At 47.5% G+C, this 17,141-nt stretch overlaps 7 protein-coding genes across 7 annotated transcripts; 3 read left to right on the top strand and 4 right to left on the bottom strand.

Annotated features, from left to right (window-relative positions):
• The first annotated feature begins 25 nt into the window (after positions 1-25).
• Positions 26-1,849, top strand: F5147DRAFT_705953 (uncharacterized protein). The gene is made up of 7 exons (XM_041437962.1): positions 26-160; positions 210-325; positions 395-535; positions 592-864; positions 921-1,139; positions 1,237-1,371; positions 1,423-1,849. Exons 3-7 carry the CDS (start codon positions 413-415, stop codon positions 1,558-1,560), a joined length of 888 nt encoding a protein of 295 aa, XP_041290532.1. The 5' UTR covers positions 26-160; positions 210-325; positions 395-412; the 3' UTR covers positions 1,561-1,849.
• A 1,525-nt stretch (positions 1,850-3,374) lies between these two features.
• F5147DRAFT_638814 (uncharacterized protein) lies at positions 3,375-4,498 on the top strand (the record flags this gene model as incomplete). The annotated part of the gene is made up of 5 exons (XM_041432986.1): positions 3,375-3,419; positions 3,468-3,632; positions 3,681-3,830; positions 3,890-4,039; positions 4,109-4,498. Exons 1-5 carry the CDS (start codon positions 3,396-3,398, stop codon positions 4,496-4,498), a joined length of 879 nt encoding a protein of 292 aa, XP_041290531.1. The 5' UTR covers positions 3,375-3,395.
• A 576-nt stretch (positions 4,499-5,074) lies between these two features.
• F5147DRAFT_705941 (dicarboxylic amino acid permease) lies at positions 5,075-7,716 on the bottom strand. Its single transcript, XM_041437961.1, has 13 exons — positions 7,580-7,716; positions 7,432-7,515; positions 7,245-7,371; positions 6,859-7,183; positions 6,793-6,810; positions 6,322-6,743; positions 6,217-6,274; positions 5,906-6,154; positions 5,783-5,855; positions 5,606-5,730; positions 5,513-5,555; positions 5,245-5,462; positions 5,075-5,187 (listed from the first exon to the last, which is right to left on the bottom strand). The coding sequence occupies exons 3-12, from the start codon at positions 7,251-7,253 to the stop codon at positions 5,264-5,266; spliced, it is 1,521 nt and encodes a 506-aa protein (XP_041290530.1). The 5' UTR covers positions 7,254-7,371; positions 7,432-7,515; positions 7,580-7,716; the 3' UTR covers positions 5,075-5,187; positions 5,245-5,263.
• Positions 7,717-9,435: 1,719 nt separating this feature from the next.
• Positions 9,436-10,166, bottom strand: F5147DRAFT_705938 (uncharacterized protein). Its single transcript, XM_041437960.1, has one exon. The coding sequence runs from the start codon at positions 9,684-9,686 to the stop codon at positions 9,450-9,452; it is 237 nt and encodes a 78-aa protein (XP_041290529.1). The 5' UTR covers positions 9,687-10,166; the 3' UTR covers positions 9,436-9,449.
• A 1,580-nt stretch (positions 10,167-11,746) lies between these two features.
• F5147DRAFT_654745 (uncharacterized protein) lies at positions 11,747-13,129 on the bottom strand (the record flags this gene model as incomplete). The annotated part of the gene is made up of 7 exons (XM_041433905.1): positions 11,747-11,905; positions 11,964-12,048; positions 12,364-12,382; positions 12,443-12,646; positions 12,773-12,888; positions 12,969-13,049; positions 13,107-13,129. The coding sequence occupies 7 exons, from the start codon at positions 13,127-13,129 to the stop codon at positions 11,747-11,749; spliced, it is 687 nt and encodes a 228-aa protein (XP_041290528.1).
• A 1,061-nt stretch (positions 13,130-14,190) lies between these two features.
• F5147DRAFT_775977 (FAD binding domain-containing protein) lies at positions 14,191-16,412 on the bottom strand (the record flags this gene model as incomplete). The annotated part of the gene is made up of 12 exons (XM_041441799.1): positions 14,191-14,880; positions 14,934-14,960; positions 15,011-15,026; positions 15,088-15,097; positions 15,149-15,204; positions 15,257-15,439; positions 15,486-15,520; positions 15,575-15,681; positions 15,734-15,935; positions 15,986-16,144; positions 16,207-16,326; positions 16,383-16,412. 12 exons carry the CDS (start codon positions 16,410-16,412, stop codon positions 14,191-14,193), a joined length of 1,635 nt encoding a protein of 544 aa, XP_041290527.1.
• On the top strand, positions 16,407-16,926 carry F5147DRAFT_705927 (uncharacterized protein). Its single transcript, XM_041437959.1, is given in 3 exon segments — positions 16,407-16,517; positions 16,537-16,854; positions 16,898-16,926. The coding sequence occupies 2 exon segments, from the start codon at positions 16,491-16,493 to the stop codon at positions 16,852-16,854; spliced, it is 345 nt and encodes a 114-aa protein (XP_041290526.1). The 5' UTR covers positions 16,407-16,490; the 3' UTR covers positions 16,898-16,926.
• Positions 16,927-17,141: the final 215 nt, after the last annotated feature.

Raw genomic sequence — 17,141 nt, 5'->3', positions numbered from 1 at the left:
CGGGGGAACTCTCTTGTGAAAAATTATTATCTTCAATGCAACATAGGAAGGTAAGTTGCGGTACTTGGGGTGAACCGCCGGGGGGCAAGGTAAAATAATTGATCAAAGGATTTCCGTGAACACTCAGACATTGTAATGTAATGCAATGGAGTCGGAGAAGGTTCGTTAAGATTTGATTCAAGATTGCAAGGAATCAAGCTTGCCACCAGGGTCGCATTGAAGACATGTCGGCTGACTTTTCAAAGCGAATAATTCGGAATCCGAGGCACTGAATTCTTTTGGAATAGTTGCGATGGCTTGGGCGTCTGAGTGGAGTCCTTTCAACGTACGCCAACTATAATAACCGTCCAATCCTTTTTTTTTTACAACCCCGAACTATCTTTCCTCTCCCAAGGTTACGTTATAACGTTACATGTCCTCGATGGCTCACTCCGCTGCTGAATCTGTCTCGTCACAACCCGATCGTCCAGAGCGTAGCCGTAATGCTAAAGCTCAAGCTCGCCATCGTGCAAAGCGAAAGGCCTACATCGAGCAGGTTAGCTCCATACGACGCGAACTTGACGCGTTTTCTAACCTTGCCCTTTTTTTCAGCTCGAACAAACTGTCACTAAACTACAAACTGCTTTGGGCTTTACCCCAGACCAAGTGGCGGCTTTACCGCCCCCCTTGGTCAAGATTCGTGAGCTCGAGCAAGAAAATACTCGCTTGCAGAAAGAAAATGAAGAAATGAGACGTTTGTTGGAATCTGACCATCGAGCTGGTCATTTGTCCTCCGACTATCGTCGGCACTCCATGTCCAACTTCCACGACACTCGCAACTGTGACCGCGACTTCAAGAAACGAAAAATGGATGATCTCTACATGGTTTGTTCTTTTCCTTCCTCAACACTATTAGTAGTCTGACAACGCCTTTTACATAGCCGCAAGACGCCCCTCATGGTGATCGTCCACCTCCACTTACCATTCCGCAGCCAATTTCCCATCACCAGTATGGCAATATACCCTCCCACAATGGCACATCTGGTCATGGCGGTGTTTCAGGCAACTCCTCCTCGCTCTTTAATTTGCACGCTCCCGCTTTTCATCACCTTCCTCATACTCCGTCCGGATCAAGTTCAACTTCAAGTCCTCCATTTTCGGCGAGTGCTTTTTCCTTGCGCGAGTGACGTAATGTCCTCCAACTCTATGAGAACTCTCTGGATCCTAGTGACCATTGTTTTCTGTTTCACCCACCAGCAGCCCACCCAAATGCAACACTCATCGCATTCCCCGGTCAACAGTCGTCCAAGTTCATTGTCGCATCACCCACTTCCAAGCAACTACCATTCCAATCATTACGGATCCGTCAAAGTTGAAGACGATCATTACAGCGTAAGTTGTACGCAATCAATATCTCAACCGCTTACAGACTCGTTTTTCCAGTCATCAAACCATCATAACCATAATGGGCCCTCAAACCATTACCACACTACTCTCCCTCCATTTGCCCAAACTGTGCCAGAAGCTGAAGTGGATAACTGGCATGCTTATTCGGCCGAACGTGCCCAGGTTCATCGGTAGAACCGAAATACGTCGAATTGTTGTTCTCTTCTTTTGGACTGATCGGTTTAGATGATACCCCCGCTCTATTGCTATCACTGTCTCGCTGCATCTCGTCTAGCTCTCTTTGCCGCATCGCTATTTCTAGAGCCTACGAACAACCTACTACTTCTAATTTTTGCGCTTCGCTATTGTAAAAAGTTATCACGCATTCTAGTGGATATATGTGCATGAATTGTATAATCTTGATACTTATTGTAATGTAAGTAGGTGTGTGTTATGAGTATTATTGTTGCGACTTGTATCTACGGAACCTATCAATTTTACATCGCTTCGATCAACTGAGCGTTGATGCGGTTTTGGTAACCCCGTTCAATTTGGTCTTCGCGGCTGTTTCAAATGATCTGCCAGATTCTTCGATGACTGTTACGTATATCCTTTCGTACACCTCAAAGCTCAGCGAACTTGAAGTCTCCCTTGTTCCTGCCTGCGACATTGGCAAAGAGCTGACATCCTCGGCCATATCCACATCATCTCTTCGCGTTGCCGACGTCGATAACTTTTTTAAAATTATCTATATTCTCCCAAGCGCCAAATACCACACTAGAACAATCAAGGCAGTGAACATTCTGATGGAAACGGGTACTTGCTCGGGCATAATTCCAGACCCTTTTTGCCTCTAAAAATCACTGCCCTCTTCATCTTTGGACTCTGCGAACAGCTTGATTCGAGCTTCGGACTTCCTTTGGACGTGCATCGGATTCGCTGGATCCATGATCCATGATTCATGAAGAGAAGATTCAGACGTTCTGGGCTCGGACTAACGCCGATTCGAGCCCTCCCCCCGGGTAAAGCGACATAACCTTCGCCGGGCGTGCGTCGCCACTACCTGCAACTAGCAGTTTCATCGGACCTTTTGAACGCATGAAACGATTGGCTTATAGCTCCGTGTACTGGACGACTTCGGGGTCGACGGTGACCATGGCATGCACCACCCTATTTCTGAAGAATTCTACGCCCACAGTGTTTATGAAGCTCGATTGACCGTTGATACTGCGGTTGGCTATTGTCGTCTTTGATGATCGGCTGATGATGATCCGAAGAAAATATCACCGAGTCAACAGTCGTGTCAAAAGCCGTTCAGATCTGTCAGAATGTGTCTAGAAATGAAACAGAATGGTGCCTCTCTTTATCTCCCTTTGATAAAAAAAAGATCGCTGCGGCGTGCAGGCTTATGCCGCTTTTGAAGGCTGGCAAAACATCGAGCCTGCACATGCGACAATGAGCCACAGTGGTCGTTTTGTGGACATTCTGTTGCTTTAAAAAGCTGACTGGGCGATGCAGGGAACGGGTATCGCTCTCACAGAATGGCCGTCCCTAGCGCCACTACCGATGAACGTATGCACTATCCGCAAAAACCCCGACGGACCGAATACCAGGGTACTTACCCTATCTCAAGGGAGGACAAAATTAAGTTGGATTTATGGATGAGCACTCGCTATGGGGCTCTACCTGAGCCCTCTTCCAACGAGGCAAAGGAAATGGGGGTAGTCCCCTCGTTTCCTTACAGGGATGTCCCGATCTATGGGGATACGGCTGACATTATGGGTATGTTCCCCTGGCTGTGTCACTGGATGTGATTGACTGAAGTTGTGAGCAGCGTTGTATTTTCGTGGCGTTTGGGGCTGCTTGCTCACCCCGAGGAATGTCAGTGACCTGGCAGATACGACTGGCATTCGTTATCATGTCTGGGTCGCTACTAAGAAAGTACTCGAAATATATCCGTTAGTCTTTGGTTCCCTATGTTTATGGAGCGTCAGCGATCATATAACAGAAAATGCTCGAAACCGTTCTATATGAGGCTTGTCCTTCGGCAATTCGTGTGTTAGACTTCTACCCTGCGTGAAGGCTCGCTGATAGTCTTGCAGCTTTTTGAACTTGGCTTGGCCATGTTAGGTGTAGTCAAAGGCCCGGTGGTGATGTTCATCGATTCGCGCCTTCACAACAGCAAGGCGGCCATGGTGTACGAAGCCCGTGCCCTCGTTGAACTTTTTGACCGAGCTGATGTCCGACGATGGAGAGTTATCATCACGGTAGTGTGCTTCCAGTAGCGCATACAGCCTTCCTTTGACTATTCTTAGCTTCCAGCGACAGATGACGGTATCCGTGCTGCGCGCCAACTCACCGACAAATACTCAATAGGTGTACATCTTTCAATGGTGACTTCCCTTGCACATGCTCGCGCCTGCATCGAAGCTGGAGCAGTTATGCTGAGTATGAATATCGCTCCAGTGAGTACTTCATCATTGCATGCAATTAAACCACCGTTCAAAGCTACTTCTACTATTAGATCATGACATGGTTCGAGAAGAAAGACGAAGTGGAAGTCGAACACCCAATTACTCCCGACCATCCTGGCATTAAGACGATACAATCATGCATCGATTACATCCACCAAAACTCTCTGAACACTTCTTTGCTAGTAACTGACATTCGGGATGTAAGAAATCTAATTCGTAATTCGCTCCCGCCGTTCGGAAATTGCTGACTTCCAGCCGATATCCTTCAGTGGGATGAATTGAAGCAATTAGGTGGCGTTGGCGTCGTCGCGCTGAGTCAAAAACTGCTCGATCAGATTTCTACGCTTGGGCTTACGACCTGGTTTCCAGAAATATTGGAAGAGTACGACTGTCCGCCTGTATGTCAATGTTCCAAGTATCTTTTCGACTTCCGGAACCACGAAAGAGGTCTCGGAATGATTTTGTCCGCCGGGGATCGTAGTATCATGTCGTCTGTGGTTTACATTCAACTTGGACGAAACAAAGTTTTCATGCAGAAGATTGAAGATGTCATCAGAAAAGAAGTCGACGAGCGTTTCTACGTGGACGCCTTCGATCCGCTCTCTACTACTCTATATGGCCAGGAGTCGATTGGGTGGCGAAAACGCGAACAAGACTAACATGCGCCGCGACAGCTTCTCCTAATCAATGAAAAAAAAAACCAGGTTCCGAGACGTCCCATGACCCTGAGAGCTACGATAAATCAGGTCTCAAAGAGAATAGTTTTAGTTATACTCTCATTCAGGCATGTCGCCTGCTAGGAACTTTATGATAAATTCAACGTGTCCGCTCTTTGCTCCTGTTTCATGCCATGTATACACTTAGCTGTTTTCACGTTCCCGTGCTCCAGCATCAAAGGCCAAGGAAGGCATATCAAGGGCAATCAGAATGACCCCTTCACAAAGTTCACCGATTGGCAGCGGTATCCGGCGCCACCAGCCCAAGAGCGGCCAAGGTAACACCGTTTGGGCGCCCAAATACCCGAATTAGTAGTAAATATTGATGCGGGTGGACCATCACAACGCAGGATTGGAAGAAAGAAGCTACGGATACATTCCATTATTTCCCTGTCCCGTGTCCCAGGCCGGAAATCAGCAGAGCACCGGGATTGAGCCAATGATTTTTTTCCCGCGCGCGAACCGCCCTTCGCGACATAGATTGAAAGGGGCCCCTGCACGACATGAAACGCCGCGCGAACCTTAACGTTCAAAAGTAGGTTATCTTATCTCGCACACAATTAAAACCAAAGCAAATACGTGGCTCGTGATAACCAAATGTGAATTAATTTAAGGCCTTGAGGTGTAAATAACTTGAGGCGAAAAACTTTGTTATATGGATGCCTTTTTCGAAAGCTGGGAAGACTTACTGTTTCAGTGGTAGGCTATTCAAAGCGCATCCCAAATCCTTTGTATTCCAGAACGTGGACCTTTCAGCTTTTCCCGAGCAAGGAATCGTGCTTCTTCTTCATCAATTTCACGTTTTCCGGTAATAAGATCGGCTTCGCTTGCGGGGATTGTCAAAGTGCGGTAGTAAATCTTGTATCCGCCCCATAGCGAGAAAAAAATAGGGATAGGGATGTAAGATCTGGATTGTAATTAGCATTCCGGAAGATTACGATCACCTTCGCCACTGACGTGATGAATGATGACGATACAAAGGGAAGAAAAGCGCTGAAACCTGTTTGATGTGATTAGCGCAGATTGCAGACATGATCAGATAAATGCTACCATTGAAAAAAAGCACGATGCCTGTGAAAATCAAGGCAAACCATGAAGCATATGGCTGAAAGGGTGCCTTGTATGGGAGAGTGTTTCGATCCATTCCTTGAGCTTTCAACGCACGCATGAAGGCGCTGGAAGCAATTCCATCAGAAAATGACAACTTGCTCAGTATAAACAACATACATGTGGGTATAAGATATACACATCCACGTAATAGCGCCAAAACTTGCAATAAGGCTTGCGAACCAGCCGAACGCTACCGAATAATAAGCATTTTACATGCGATGAACAGACGTAGTTCATTACCAACAGAACTCGACGAAGTCGCATTAAGGAATGTCAAGAAGCAGACTAATGTGTTCAGAATGAGTGAGGGCCAAGGAACCCCAGCGCGGTTAACCTTGGCGAATATACGAGGTGCCTTGCGTTCCACAGCGAGGCCATAGAGCGTTCTGGAGCCGATATAGAGGTCTGAGTTTGATGCACTAAGCACAAAGATCAACACCACGGCATTGATGATATGGTTCAAGACTTTTATGCCAGCAATGGTTGTCGCTAATCGATGAGACGTTAGGTCCCAGAGTTGCATAGTCCATGGGTAGGGACAAGGCACGTACCTACGACAAATGGCGATGCAGCAGCACCAGCTGGAGATGTACTAGCCACAAAAAGTGCCTACAATAAAGTCAGGAACAGCCCCTTATGTGCACAAACCCACGTACGCTGCTATTACTCGGTATCGTCAAGCTAATGACGAACGTGCCTCCTACGTAAAACACCAAAATACGAAAGAACATCCTACGGATAGCCCTTGGAACATTTCTCCTTGGATTTTCAGTTTCGCCTACGGTCACGCCAATCAGCTCTGTGCCGATGTACGAAAACAAAGCTGTAGTAAGGTTGCTCCAGAATCCAAGAAACTGAGCAAGACGAGAGTCGTGTACTTCAGCAAGAAGATATTCACGGAGGGGTCCGTAGGGTGCTCTCCAGTATCTGAAGCCAATACGATCGTGTTGGGGATTGCCGCCGAGGTCGATAATAAGTCCCATCAAGATAAGACCAACCAAAGCGACAACTTTGATGCTGCAGAACCAGAATTCGACTTCGCCGAAGATGCGAATGCCCAATAAGTTGATGAGGAAGACTAATGTAAGACATGTTAGCTGGGCTAGCCGGACAGACGTCATACGCACTCAGCGCAATGTAAATCACTGAAACAAGGATCAGTGCATGATTGGATTGTAAAAAGATGCACGCACCCATCCAAACTTCAATAGGTACACTTAAGGTCCAATACTGCACCACAGCGCCCGCCGCATTAACATTGTTCGTAGTTTGAATGAAGTACTTGAACACATAATTCCATCCAAGAGCGAAGCCGAAGGCAGGATCAACATATCGAGTCGCATATCCTGCAAAACCCTTCTTATGGGGGAGATATGCACCCATTTCTCCTAGAGAGATCATGACGAAGTAACAGACTATGCCCATGAAGGAGTACCCAAACCAGAGACCTAGTGGACCTCCTCTGACGAGAGCAGTACCTGAACCGATGATGAGGCCTGTGCCCAGCGAGCCTCCCAGCTAGGTAGAATGAGAGAGTTTTAGTTTGGTTCGCAAGATGTATTATGAGAATTTTCATCACCGTTATCATAGATATCTGTCTCGCTTTCAAACCACGATGCAAGCTCAACTCCTCGGCAGGGTCCACTAAAACGGGGTCGAGATCCTTACTAGCCTCAAAGCTATCGATCTTCTTCTCGGTATCATCACTGTGCGCGTCCATACTGCGGTTGAGGGAAAAGGATTGGAATGAAGATAAGGTCGCGCACTTTTAACCAATACTCGAGCAGCATGTAGTCGCTATCGGTGGACCCGCATGCAATTAAATGCGCCAAGGTGTTCACAGAGAATGACTATAAAAAGTGTTGCATGAATAATATCACGCTCACCGCTGGCAGATTAAAATTTTCTACATACCATGGTCTGACCTGTGCGGAGACCAGGGGTTATGACTGCTCTTCTTTGTACGTCTAATAAGCCCCCAGTCTCGATATTTCCTCGAGGTCAGTCGTCAGTCGTCATGCATCATACCTCACATCATCGTCTGAAACATGAGAGCGCTTGTAGTGATAATGATATCATTTGGCAAAACCCTGGTGGTTCTAAAAAAGGCAATCATAGTAATGATCATTAGACGCCACCGCCCACACGGCCCACACCAAACTGTCAGCGGCGGAAGCCCGACTCCAGCTGTGCGCCTATACTCAGCATTCATGCATGCATGTCCCACTACCCTACCTGAATGATCTGGATGTGATGTTCGACCGCGACGATGCATCATGGCATAGAAGGCGCAGTAGAAGTTCTATATATGATCGGTGCTCGATATTGCTCATACTAGGGATCCGAGCATCAAGTTTCTGCGTCTTCTCTCACCTCTTGCTGTGAAAATTTAATGAATTAGTTGCCCTTATCGCTCCCGCTGTTGCTGTGTCGAGTGTCCCTCATGTCTCTATCAAATAGCCACCGAGCACACCCAGCGAATGCGTTCTAGGCTAGTCATTCACAGGTCACTTCTACTTGAACGTGACGACAGCTCCACCATCCACAGAAATACCACATTTTTCCCATTGTCAGTTATTCTGCCAGTGCAGCGTGTTGAGTGCGATCAACACCTATGTCTTGACAGCAAGAGATTCCTGGGTCGGGTCCTAGACTTTGTCACTACCAAATGTGACGACGGCGCCAATATCCATCGATAGTCAGTTATTCTACCAGTGCAGCATGTTGAGTGTGATCAATACTAACGTCTTGATAGTGAGAGATCCCCGGGTCGCGTCCTAGACTCTGTCACTACCAAACGTGATGATGATTCCATCATCCAGAAGTTGTACCCATCGTCAGTTATCCTGCTCGTGCGGCGCGTTACGTGCAATTAATACCAACGTCTCGACAGCAAGAGATCCCAGACCTTACCCGCTGGGAATACACAGGACACTGCCAGCAACAACAACCAGGACATTGTCAACGACACCAGACATTCAGGGATCGACACGGCATGGGCCTTGGAGTTGAGGGGCATTAGCAACAACAGCACCAAGCGTCAAGCGTCCAGCGAAGTCCATCGTCATTCCAAAGGAGGACGGAACCATAGAGGGCACTACTAAGCGTCAAGCAGAATCCAACAGAAACCTCGTCTCACATTTCTGGGTTTTACTGGTATATGTTGTTTGTATATATACTCGGTAACTGTCACTGTACGACTAACTGACTGCTTGTTCGGTATACAAAGTCTACTTATTGTATATCTCACATCACGCTTTAGGGCACTTGGCCAAGGCAAGCTTACTCTTGTTTTACGCCTATGACGCCCTGAGCGAGTGTAATCGTTAATGAAGCTTGGGTGTAGTACGTTCTCTGTTCAATTAAAAGCCGTAGCTAAACACCGGACAATCTAGACACGTCTATCACCTCTCGTGGGCCGTGGCCTTTGCCGTCGTGCATAAGCGCGTTGGTGTGGACGATACGCGTCACCATCTCGCTAGCATGAGCCCCTGGCATAGGTGAGGTAGAGTCCTCAAAGCCTTGTGAAGAATTCCAAGACCCGACTTGAAGGACGGGGGGAGAAGTGAACGAAGAAGAGTTGAAGTATTTCACCAAATCCCAAAAGTATATTGCAAACTTCGGACAGGGCAGCGCAGAATCCATATAGATCCAGACGTCAGGCGTTCCGAACCTGCAAGCATCATCTTGCCAAAGTCTTCTAACACTTTTCACCAGCGGGAAATCGGCATCTTCAAGTAATTTACATTCCCTCGATCAAGTCAAAACATAACTCGAGCGAGAATCAACTCGCATGTCTCAACAAGGCGCAATCCCTGAACATATTCTCGTAGAAAGCTTCAACAACGTGTTTTGCGACGTCACCGTCGACCACCCACAGCGCGCCAATAACGCTTTTGAGTCCCGAAAACTGGAGTCCACCTGCGAGGTGAACAACTTCGTCGGGTGTCTCTTCATCACCAATGGCAGTATGACACGCCGATAAGAACGCAAATTCAGCATGAGGAATGTCGTTCCCCATAATGTCAAACAGCGAGGTTCGTCTCTCATGGTGAAGTCCTGCTTTCTATGACAAGCGAGGTGTACCCAGGTGTTGCGTCACAAAGCGTCGAGTGCGCAACTGCTCACGCGGCATCATCACCGGAGAGAGTGATGGGGTTGGCCGTCGCGGGGACGAGCCCAAGTTCGCGCTCTCGACATTCAAGAGCTCCTCGCCTTGCCCGCGCCCGGTGAACTTTGCCCATGCAGAAATGGTGTGTGAGAACAGATGTAGACGCCCTCCAGGTGTTGTTCCGCCCCACGTCCGTCTGCCTTCGTTCGAAGGGGTAAGCTGTGCAGAGAGGAATGGAAGTGAAGGCTGCAGTTGGGCACAGCCAGATTCGAGAGCGGCGTGTTACTCTGAGGTCACTGGAGGGCGATGACGATGGGCAGCATGATCTCGTCCCATACTGTCCGTAAGAGGACTTGCAATTCCTTCCTCATTTCCTCTGGACGTATAGAAGATGTAAGTCGAATATTTCTGACAAAGTCATTCTTGAGCCTCTTCAGATGTGTGAGAGTGATGCGGAGGAAGCGAACGTGACGAGGCTCTCCTGACGTCAGGACAATGATGGCACTGTACGAGTATTGACTCGCAATGCGGACGATAACTGGGCCATGACGTGCTGTCGCTTGCAACTCTGTATACGACGGCAGAAGCAGGAACCGCGAGAAACTGGAAGATTTCGTATATCAGTTACCACCGCTCCGCATTACTCCTGAAGTCTCCTGTACTGAATGAATTGCTGCTTGATCAGCAGCAGCTCAGTCAGCGCTGCCGGTGGAATTCTGAACATCAGAAAGGCTCTTGCTAAGCTCTGAGATCTTGCGAGCTAGATTTGAACTTGTGGACTGGAGCGCGTCATGTGAAAAACTCCAAGCATATTTGGTATGCTTCCAGGGCTGGTTGTGTCAACCCAGTACAGAGCTGTTTGAAATCGATAAAGGGGGTCTTGACGCCAATCTGAAGTTCTCAACAGCGAGTGACAAATAGCAGACTTGCGTTGCACTCTGTAGCGAGACAGAGATGCTTCCCGCTACCAGGGGTAGCTGAAAAAATTACTTGTGTGCAGTGAAGGCAAAGCCTCCAATGACTTTTGGCAGAGTCGAGTGGCCTTCTGGACATCTCCATTCCTCTGAGTTTACGTGAAACGAGAACAGAGCGCCGAGCTTGAACTGCAAGGAGTTAAGCGACGATTGGGGTAGTTATGGTGCTCTAACTGAAGTGATTCCCGGCACAGGTAGATGACTCTGTTGAGATCCTCGCTGGTATCCAATTTGTCCAATTTGTTGTATCTGTGTTGAAGCGTGACAACAAGGTTGTTGAGCGTGTAATTACGATATCGATTTCCAGGCGGACAGTGTCGGTGCCTATCAATAGAGGCCGATGGCTCTCATGAGGTCGTAAATATCACCGCGTTGGTTGAAACGGTCAGGGAGGATGAGTCCTGGGCTGTTCAACAAGGAATCACGAGATCTATGCCCAGCACGGCACAGGCGCAGGGTTTGTTCATACAAAGAAATGGCCTCATTGAGGTCATGAGAGTCGCCTTGGTGATCCGAGCGGTAATCGAGTGACAAGGCCAAGTTATTCAGGAAGGTTTCGCGTTCAGAATGTCTCTCAGAGCACAGAAAAACGGCTGCATGACAACATTGTATGCACTTGTATACTAGGTCACCAATGCTACCGTGTTGTTCAAAGCGTCTTTTTTACTACATCTGCAAGCTCACAGAGGACTCTGGAACGGCGTTGGTTGCCCAGAGGACAGAGCTCGAGCACGACGCATTGAAGATGGATGCCTTCATCGGATGCGTTGTTAGAAAACTGTTGCATTCGCGGATCACATAATCAACGCCATTTGCCCCTGCCATGATGCTGGGGAGGAAGTTACTCTCTAGCTTGCAGGACAGTTGGACAGATTCCATTGAGGATAGATAGATAATGGATGATCAGAGTGGCCCTGCGGATGCAATGCAAGGGCTTCGTGAGAAATGATACAGTCTGTCTTGATTATCGTTTGGAATGTAGCCTTCAAGGTGGGCCTACGCGAGCTTGGTGAGAGCGGCTGCCTGGTCAGGACGGCCGACCCAGGACCAACTGAAAATGCTGTACGACAAAGAGACCATCTTGCTTGCCACGTATGTGGAGAATCGTTCATGGCCCGCATCTGTATTCCCAGTGATCTGACAGTCACCGATGAACTAAACAGCGGGTGTTCCATCAACAAAATCCGACACCGCAGAGGCTGATATTACTCACATCAAGCATGGCGTTGTCCTGGCTCTCGTAAAAATATAGAACAGCGGCTTTAGCATGCGCGCTAAGGGGGAATTTTATTTTTCCGCTGATAACTGTAGATAGAGCGCGATAATCACCAAACGGATGTTAAGGTGATATGGAGTGACTCGCCTTCAGGTCTGATTATTGGCCTTCTAAGCTACTAGGCATGACAGTGCGAGGAGGCAAAACGCCAAGGATCGGTAATGGGCAGTGGTTGACAGAATGAGTCGTATGAGAAGACAGAGATAGGAACTGTGAATAAAGATCAAGCGAGAGAATGGTGCTGCACGTGTATTTCCATCTTGTCGATGTATTCAAAGCGATTTATCAAATTCAGCGGACTTTGAAAACCCGTATGAATATCATAGACTACGCTCACAATATGGCGCCCTCGACTACTACGAACTAAACAAGTTAGGAATCAAAGCAAAGCACTCGAACTATGTGGCAAAAGGTACGAGCAACTATCGAGCGGCGAATTTGTAACTTTGCAGGAAGGAATAGCGTTGATTGCACAAACACATCGTTTGTAGGATTCTCCCGGGCTATCTGGAACGGCGACCTTTCTATCCATAACCAGGCCTTCGCCACGAAAGAGCCTGGCCTATACAATTTCGCCGCTTGGGTTGTGCTCATAAGCTCAATAATTATATGTTTGAATTCTGCATTGTTTATCCGTTGATTTTGGGACTCTGCTAGGTTTTTTCACATCATCCGCCCTGAAGTTCTGTCATCCAGGCGCGTTGAACCAATCTGCCAAACCAATAGAAATTTCAATTCACTTTTACCTCTATTCTCAGGATATAAAAGCAGGCCGTGTCCACGTTCAGAGTTCCATTTGCAAAGCGCTTGTATCACTTCATATAAATCATGCATTTCTCCTTCCTCGTCGTCGTTACCAGTGCTTTGGCAGCATGTATGTCTGTCACTGCATGTAGTCAACAATCCGAGCCCTGCACCACTAGCGATGATTGCTGTGCTTACTTGTGCTGTATTACGACGAGAGTGAGTATGAGTAGTTGGCTTTGCATCCAGGATTCAACCTCATTGATTACCCCTTGCACCCTACAATGTCAATAGCTTACCAATATCCGAGGGTGCAATGATTGCTAGACTGCTCACCGATGGGCTGGCAGCCTGTCCATGATCACATCTGGATAACGAGGCGTATTTCTGCTTTCGCATTGGTGTTGTGGCTGATAGCACAGTCCGTAGTTCGTTGCTGACTTGATCAATGTGGTTGTTGTTCCTAGAGTATGGACAGTTTTTCCTGTTCCAATGGGCAATGAGGGTGCTTTTGAGAACACTCGATATTGACTAACTTGAAGAGACGTGAGGAGTGATTTCAATGTCCAAATTTGTGTTGCGTCGTTCAGACCTTGAGTACTGAGGCCTGAGGAGTGTTCACTAATGCACTGCCAAAGTCTGCATTAAGTGCATAGCAGCTGGACTATCATCGATGCATCGACGGGATGCATAATTTTCATAACAACACATTTTTATCAGATCAGCAACGTGCAAACCTTGGTTCAAAAATCTCAGTTCAAAACAACACATGATGACAACATGCGATATGTCTTATGATAAGACTCGGAGATCACATCAGTACGCCACCAATTTCTCCACAGAGACATGACACTATGTAGTACTAGTTACACTTAAATTCAACACCGTTTGAGAATGTTTCAAGCGCAAAACAAATCTCATACTTGACAACAGGCGACATATAAGCATACTGCATGTAAAACTATGTATCTATATGGTTCATAAATGTAACAAGGACAGGCATAGTACAGCTATAAGACGAGTATGAAATGAAGTGGTCAATCAAGAACTATTGTGGGTTGCCGGCTCTGCGAGATTTTCACATCTGATGTCCCTATACAATATTATAGCAACGACAATATTGCAAAAGATTATACTGCACCTCAGTGCACTTGTCGATCCCATTTGCCATCATAATCTGGGCTGCAAGTGACAATCGATGCATGATCAGGTCTAGGATCAAGTGATGGTTGAACTGTCTGCGTACGCGTCATAGTGACCCGCGCAAAAGTGTCATGCACATTGGTGTGGTTCTCGGTCATGATCGTATCGCTTTTATTGTCTCATTTTCAGTTACAAATATGATACACTGTGACTCGGAGGTATACAGGAATGAGCTGTGCTGGTAAAAATAGTAAGTAAAGAACGAATGTTCCGACCACTACGCATCCAAAAATATTTTTGAGAAATACTTCTTCACGCCTTCTGCACCATGAACTATCGCCCCAATCACTCCGTCTGGCCGCATCACAAACACCTTCGTCTGGCCAGCTTCCACGAGATAAGCCGAATGAGCATAGCCCTCCCGGTCAATAAGAACGAGGTCAGGGCATGCGACAGGCGTCACTGATGCCGATGATGGCAGAACGACTGCCGATTGTACGACGCGTTTGTCGTATGCTTCCAGTGCACCCAAGATTGGGGTAGCATCAGCGAGACTCGGCGCAAATACAAGTATTGTGTGGTACCAAGGTCTGTACAGACCGAAAAGCGTCGTCGTGTCGAGCTCTGCGCCCCCCACCTGCAACACATTGGGTGCATCAGGTGCCCTGTCCCCAGCCTCCAGATGCGTCTCGTCAAGCACTCCGTATGCGTTGATAGGCTTCCTCTCAACTGAAGTAACAAATTCATCGAGTACGACGGTGCTGAATCGGCAGTTGATGCCGAGCATGTAAAGGATGGGACTTCGTCCGGCCGACAGGTCCCCAGACGTTGTTACCTTGTCGAGAATCGAGGTTGTCACCTCGAGCATCTCGGAGATCACAGGCAGACGCTCGGCGCTGTATGTCTCGAGAAGAGACTTGTCGGCGAGCCCTTTCTGGACGAGCGCAAGCTTCCATCCTAGATTGAACTAGTGTAGGATGCGGTCAGTCATAACACACATGCTGCATCCACCCGACTCACTGCATCTTGTACACCTGAATTAAGTCCCTGTCCATAGACAAATGGGCGAGTATTAGCAACAAGCGGATCAATCATACCTGAGCCCCCATTGGGCTGTGGACACTTGGATGTGTTAGCAGCAATTTACAAAGAGGGCACTCAAAGATAGACATACTGAGCAGCATCTACGACGACATGTATGAGTACAGCCACACATCTCAAACAGAAGTACATACCACCCGCAACGAACACTCGACCCTCGCTAAACTTATTCACCATCCGGATATTGGCCCTGGAACAAATTGATGAACATGCATCGACACAGACAGGAACACAGAACGTACCGGAAGTCGCTCATCCAGACCACCTTCTTGAATGTAATCTCTGTTAGTATTAACGACGCGATGGTCTCAAAGACCAGCTCTTCGCTCTCAGCTATTTTCGTGAGATCTAGTTCGCGGCCGTAAAGGAAAAATTGCCAGCCATCCCCATCCTCGCCAATTTCATCTGTTGCACGCAATGAGAGGCTGCATGTCGTCAATATACACATCTCCAAGCCTCAAGTGAACATACCCTCGTTCATTAAAGTTTCCAAACAGGTGCCAATGCTTCAACACTGGTTTAGAATAGCTTTTCATCAAACTTGTAGAAACCGGACGTACCACTCTATCGAGGCCAACACCCGTCAAACGGATATCCCCAGTCACAATCTGGATATCGTCTCTACTCTCACCCAAAAATGTGAGTCCAAGTTGCTTGCGCACTATGCCTGCAAAGACACCTTCAGTCTCGTCCATCCAAGGGATTAAACTGCGCCTCACTTTTAGCACCGTCAGCGCCGATGATCCACTTGGTATCAAAAGTCTCTGATATGCCGTTCTTTGCTAGAATAGCAGTGACGCCCTCGTCGCACTGTTCGAATGAGCGCAGTTCGGTGCCCATCTCAACAAAACAAGAAAACTTCTCTAGATGGCGTCGCAGAATCACATCTAGGAGCTGTTGACCCATCAATTTGAAGGCATGCTACAAATCGAATCAACATGAAGGTTTGATTAAGCGACGGTGTTACACACGAATGGTATTGCTGGAGTAGGTTCCAGATGCGGGACCATCGGTGAGTATTTCAAAGGTTCCAACGTCCCGGGCTTGTATGAACGGCCGGGAGGGGCTGATTTTCCCAGACTATTGACTTCTGAAACGTCCAGGAAGTTGTAGACTTCGAGGGAGCGTGACTACATAGAGCATGCATTCAATGAGATCACGGGATGATGTGACAAGTAGATGTACGACAAACCCATGATCCAGCACCACGCTGTCCGATGCGGGGGTGGTGGTCTTTCTCGATGATGCGGACTGGGATTCCATTTTGAAGGAGCGTCAACGCTGCTACCAGACCCACTGGCCCAGCACCAACCTAATGGCAAGGAATTCAGCTGAGATGCAAACATGTATCATAAGTAGGTCACTTACAACTAGTACGGGAGGATGAACAGAATTCATATATAACGCTCGAGACACTGGCAGGAGGGTTAGTTGTATGGATTCCAAGAATTTGGATCAGCAGGTCCTTATAACATCATGATGGGGACGGGGCTGGGTGCTGTGGTAATGACTTGCCATTCAGCTGTGGTCGCTGAGCTGTGTGACTAGTATCCTTACGATAAAACTTACACATCAACGACAATGTGAGTTATTTGATATGACTCTTGACGTTATTGCTGTACATACGGCACTCACTTTCACATACGCAATCATCCCTTGCTTCATACAACGTTCACCTTTGATTGATCATAATTCTCCATCAGCGTATTTCCCCTCGAACAATGATTCAATCTCCCTAGTAAGACTGAAGTCAGCTGGATCTCTTATTTACGGTTCTACTTACATTTCCCTGACTATTGTGCCTTTCCCGTTCCTAGTCCAAGTTTCTTCATTGGAGTAGGAAACGTTACATATCTCATCAGATGATATGTCAAAACGCCTACTAGATGCTTCACGACGCTGACTGGACGGCTTTTAACCTTACAGCTCTCCTCCTTACCCCGCCCCAAAGAGTAAACCCCGTTCGGCTACAGCCTATCGCTGAAAGTGGATCGCCTCACTCTTTTTCATCATAATCAGGATATTTTTCATCGCTCGCCTTGTGGTCCCTTTCCTTTTCCTTCACGCCACTCGTGCTTTCATAACACCTATATTTCCCATATATATATAAACACGCATGTCCTGTTC

The sequence above is a fragment of the Suillus discolor genome (genome assembly GCF_016758755.1).
Source record: "Suillus discolor strain FC423 chromosome Unknown F5147scaffold_44, whole genome shotgun sequence".
Taxonomy (NCBI): Eukaryota; Fungi; Basidiomycota; class Agaricomycetes; order Boletales; family Suillaceae; genus Suillus; species Suillus discolor.
This window is presented reverse-complemented; position numbering and strand designations above follow the sequence as displayed.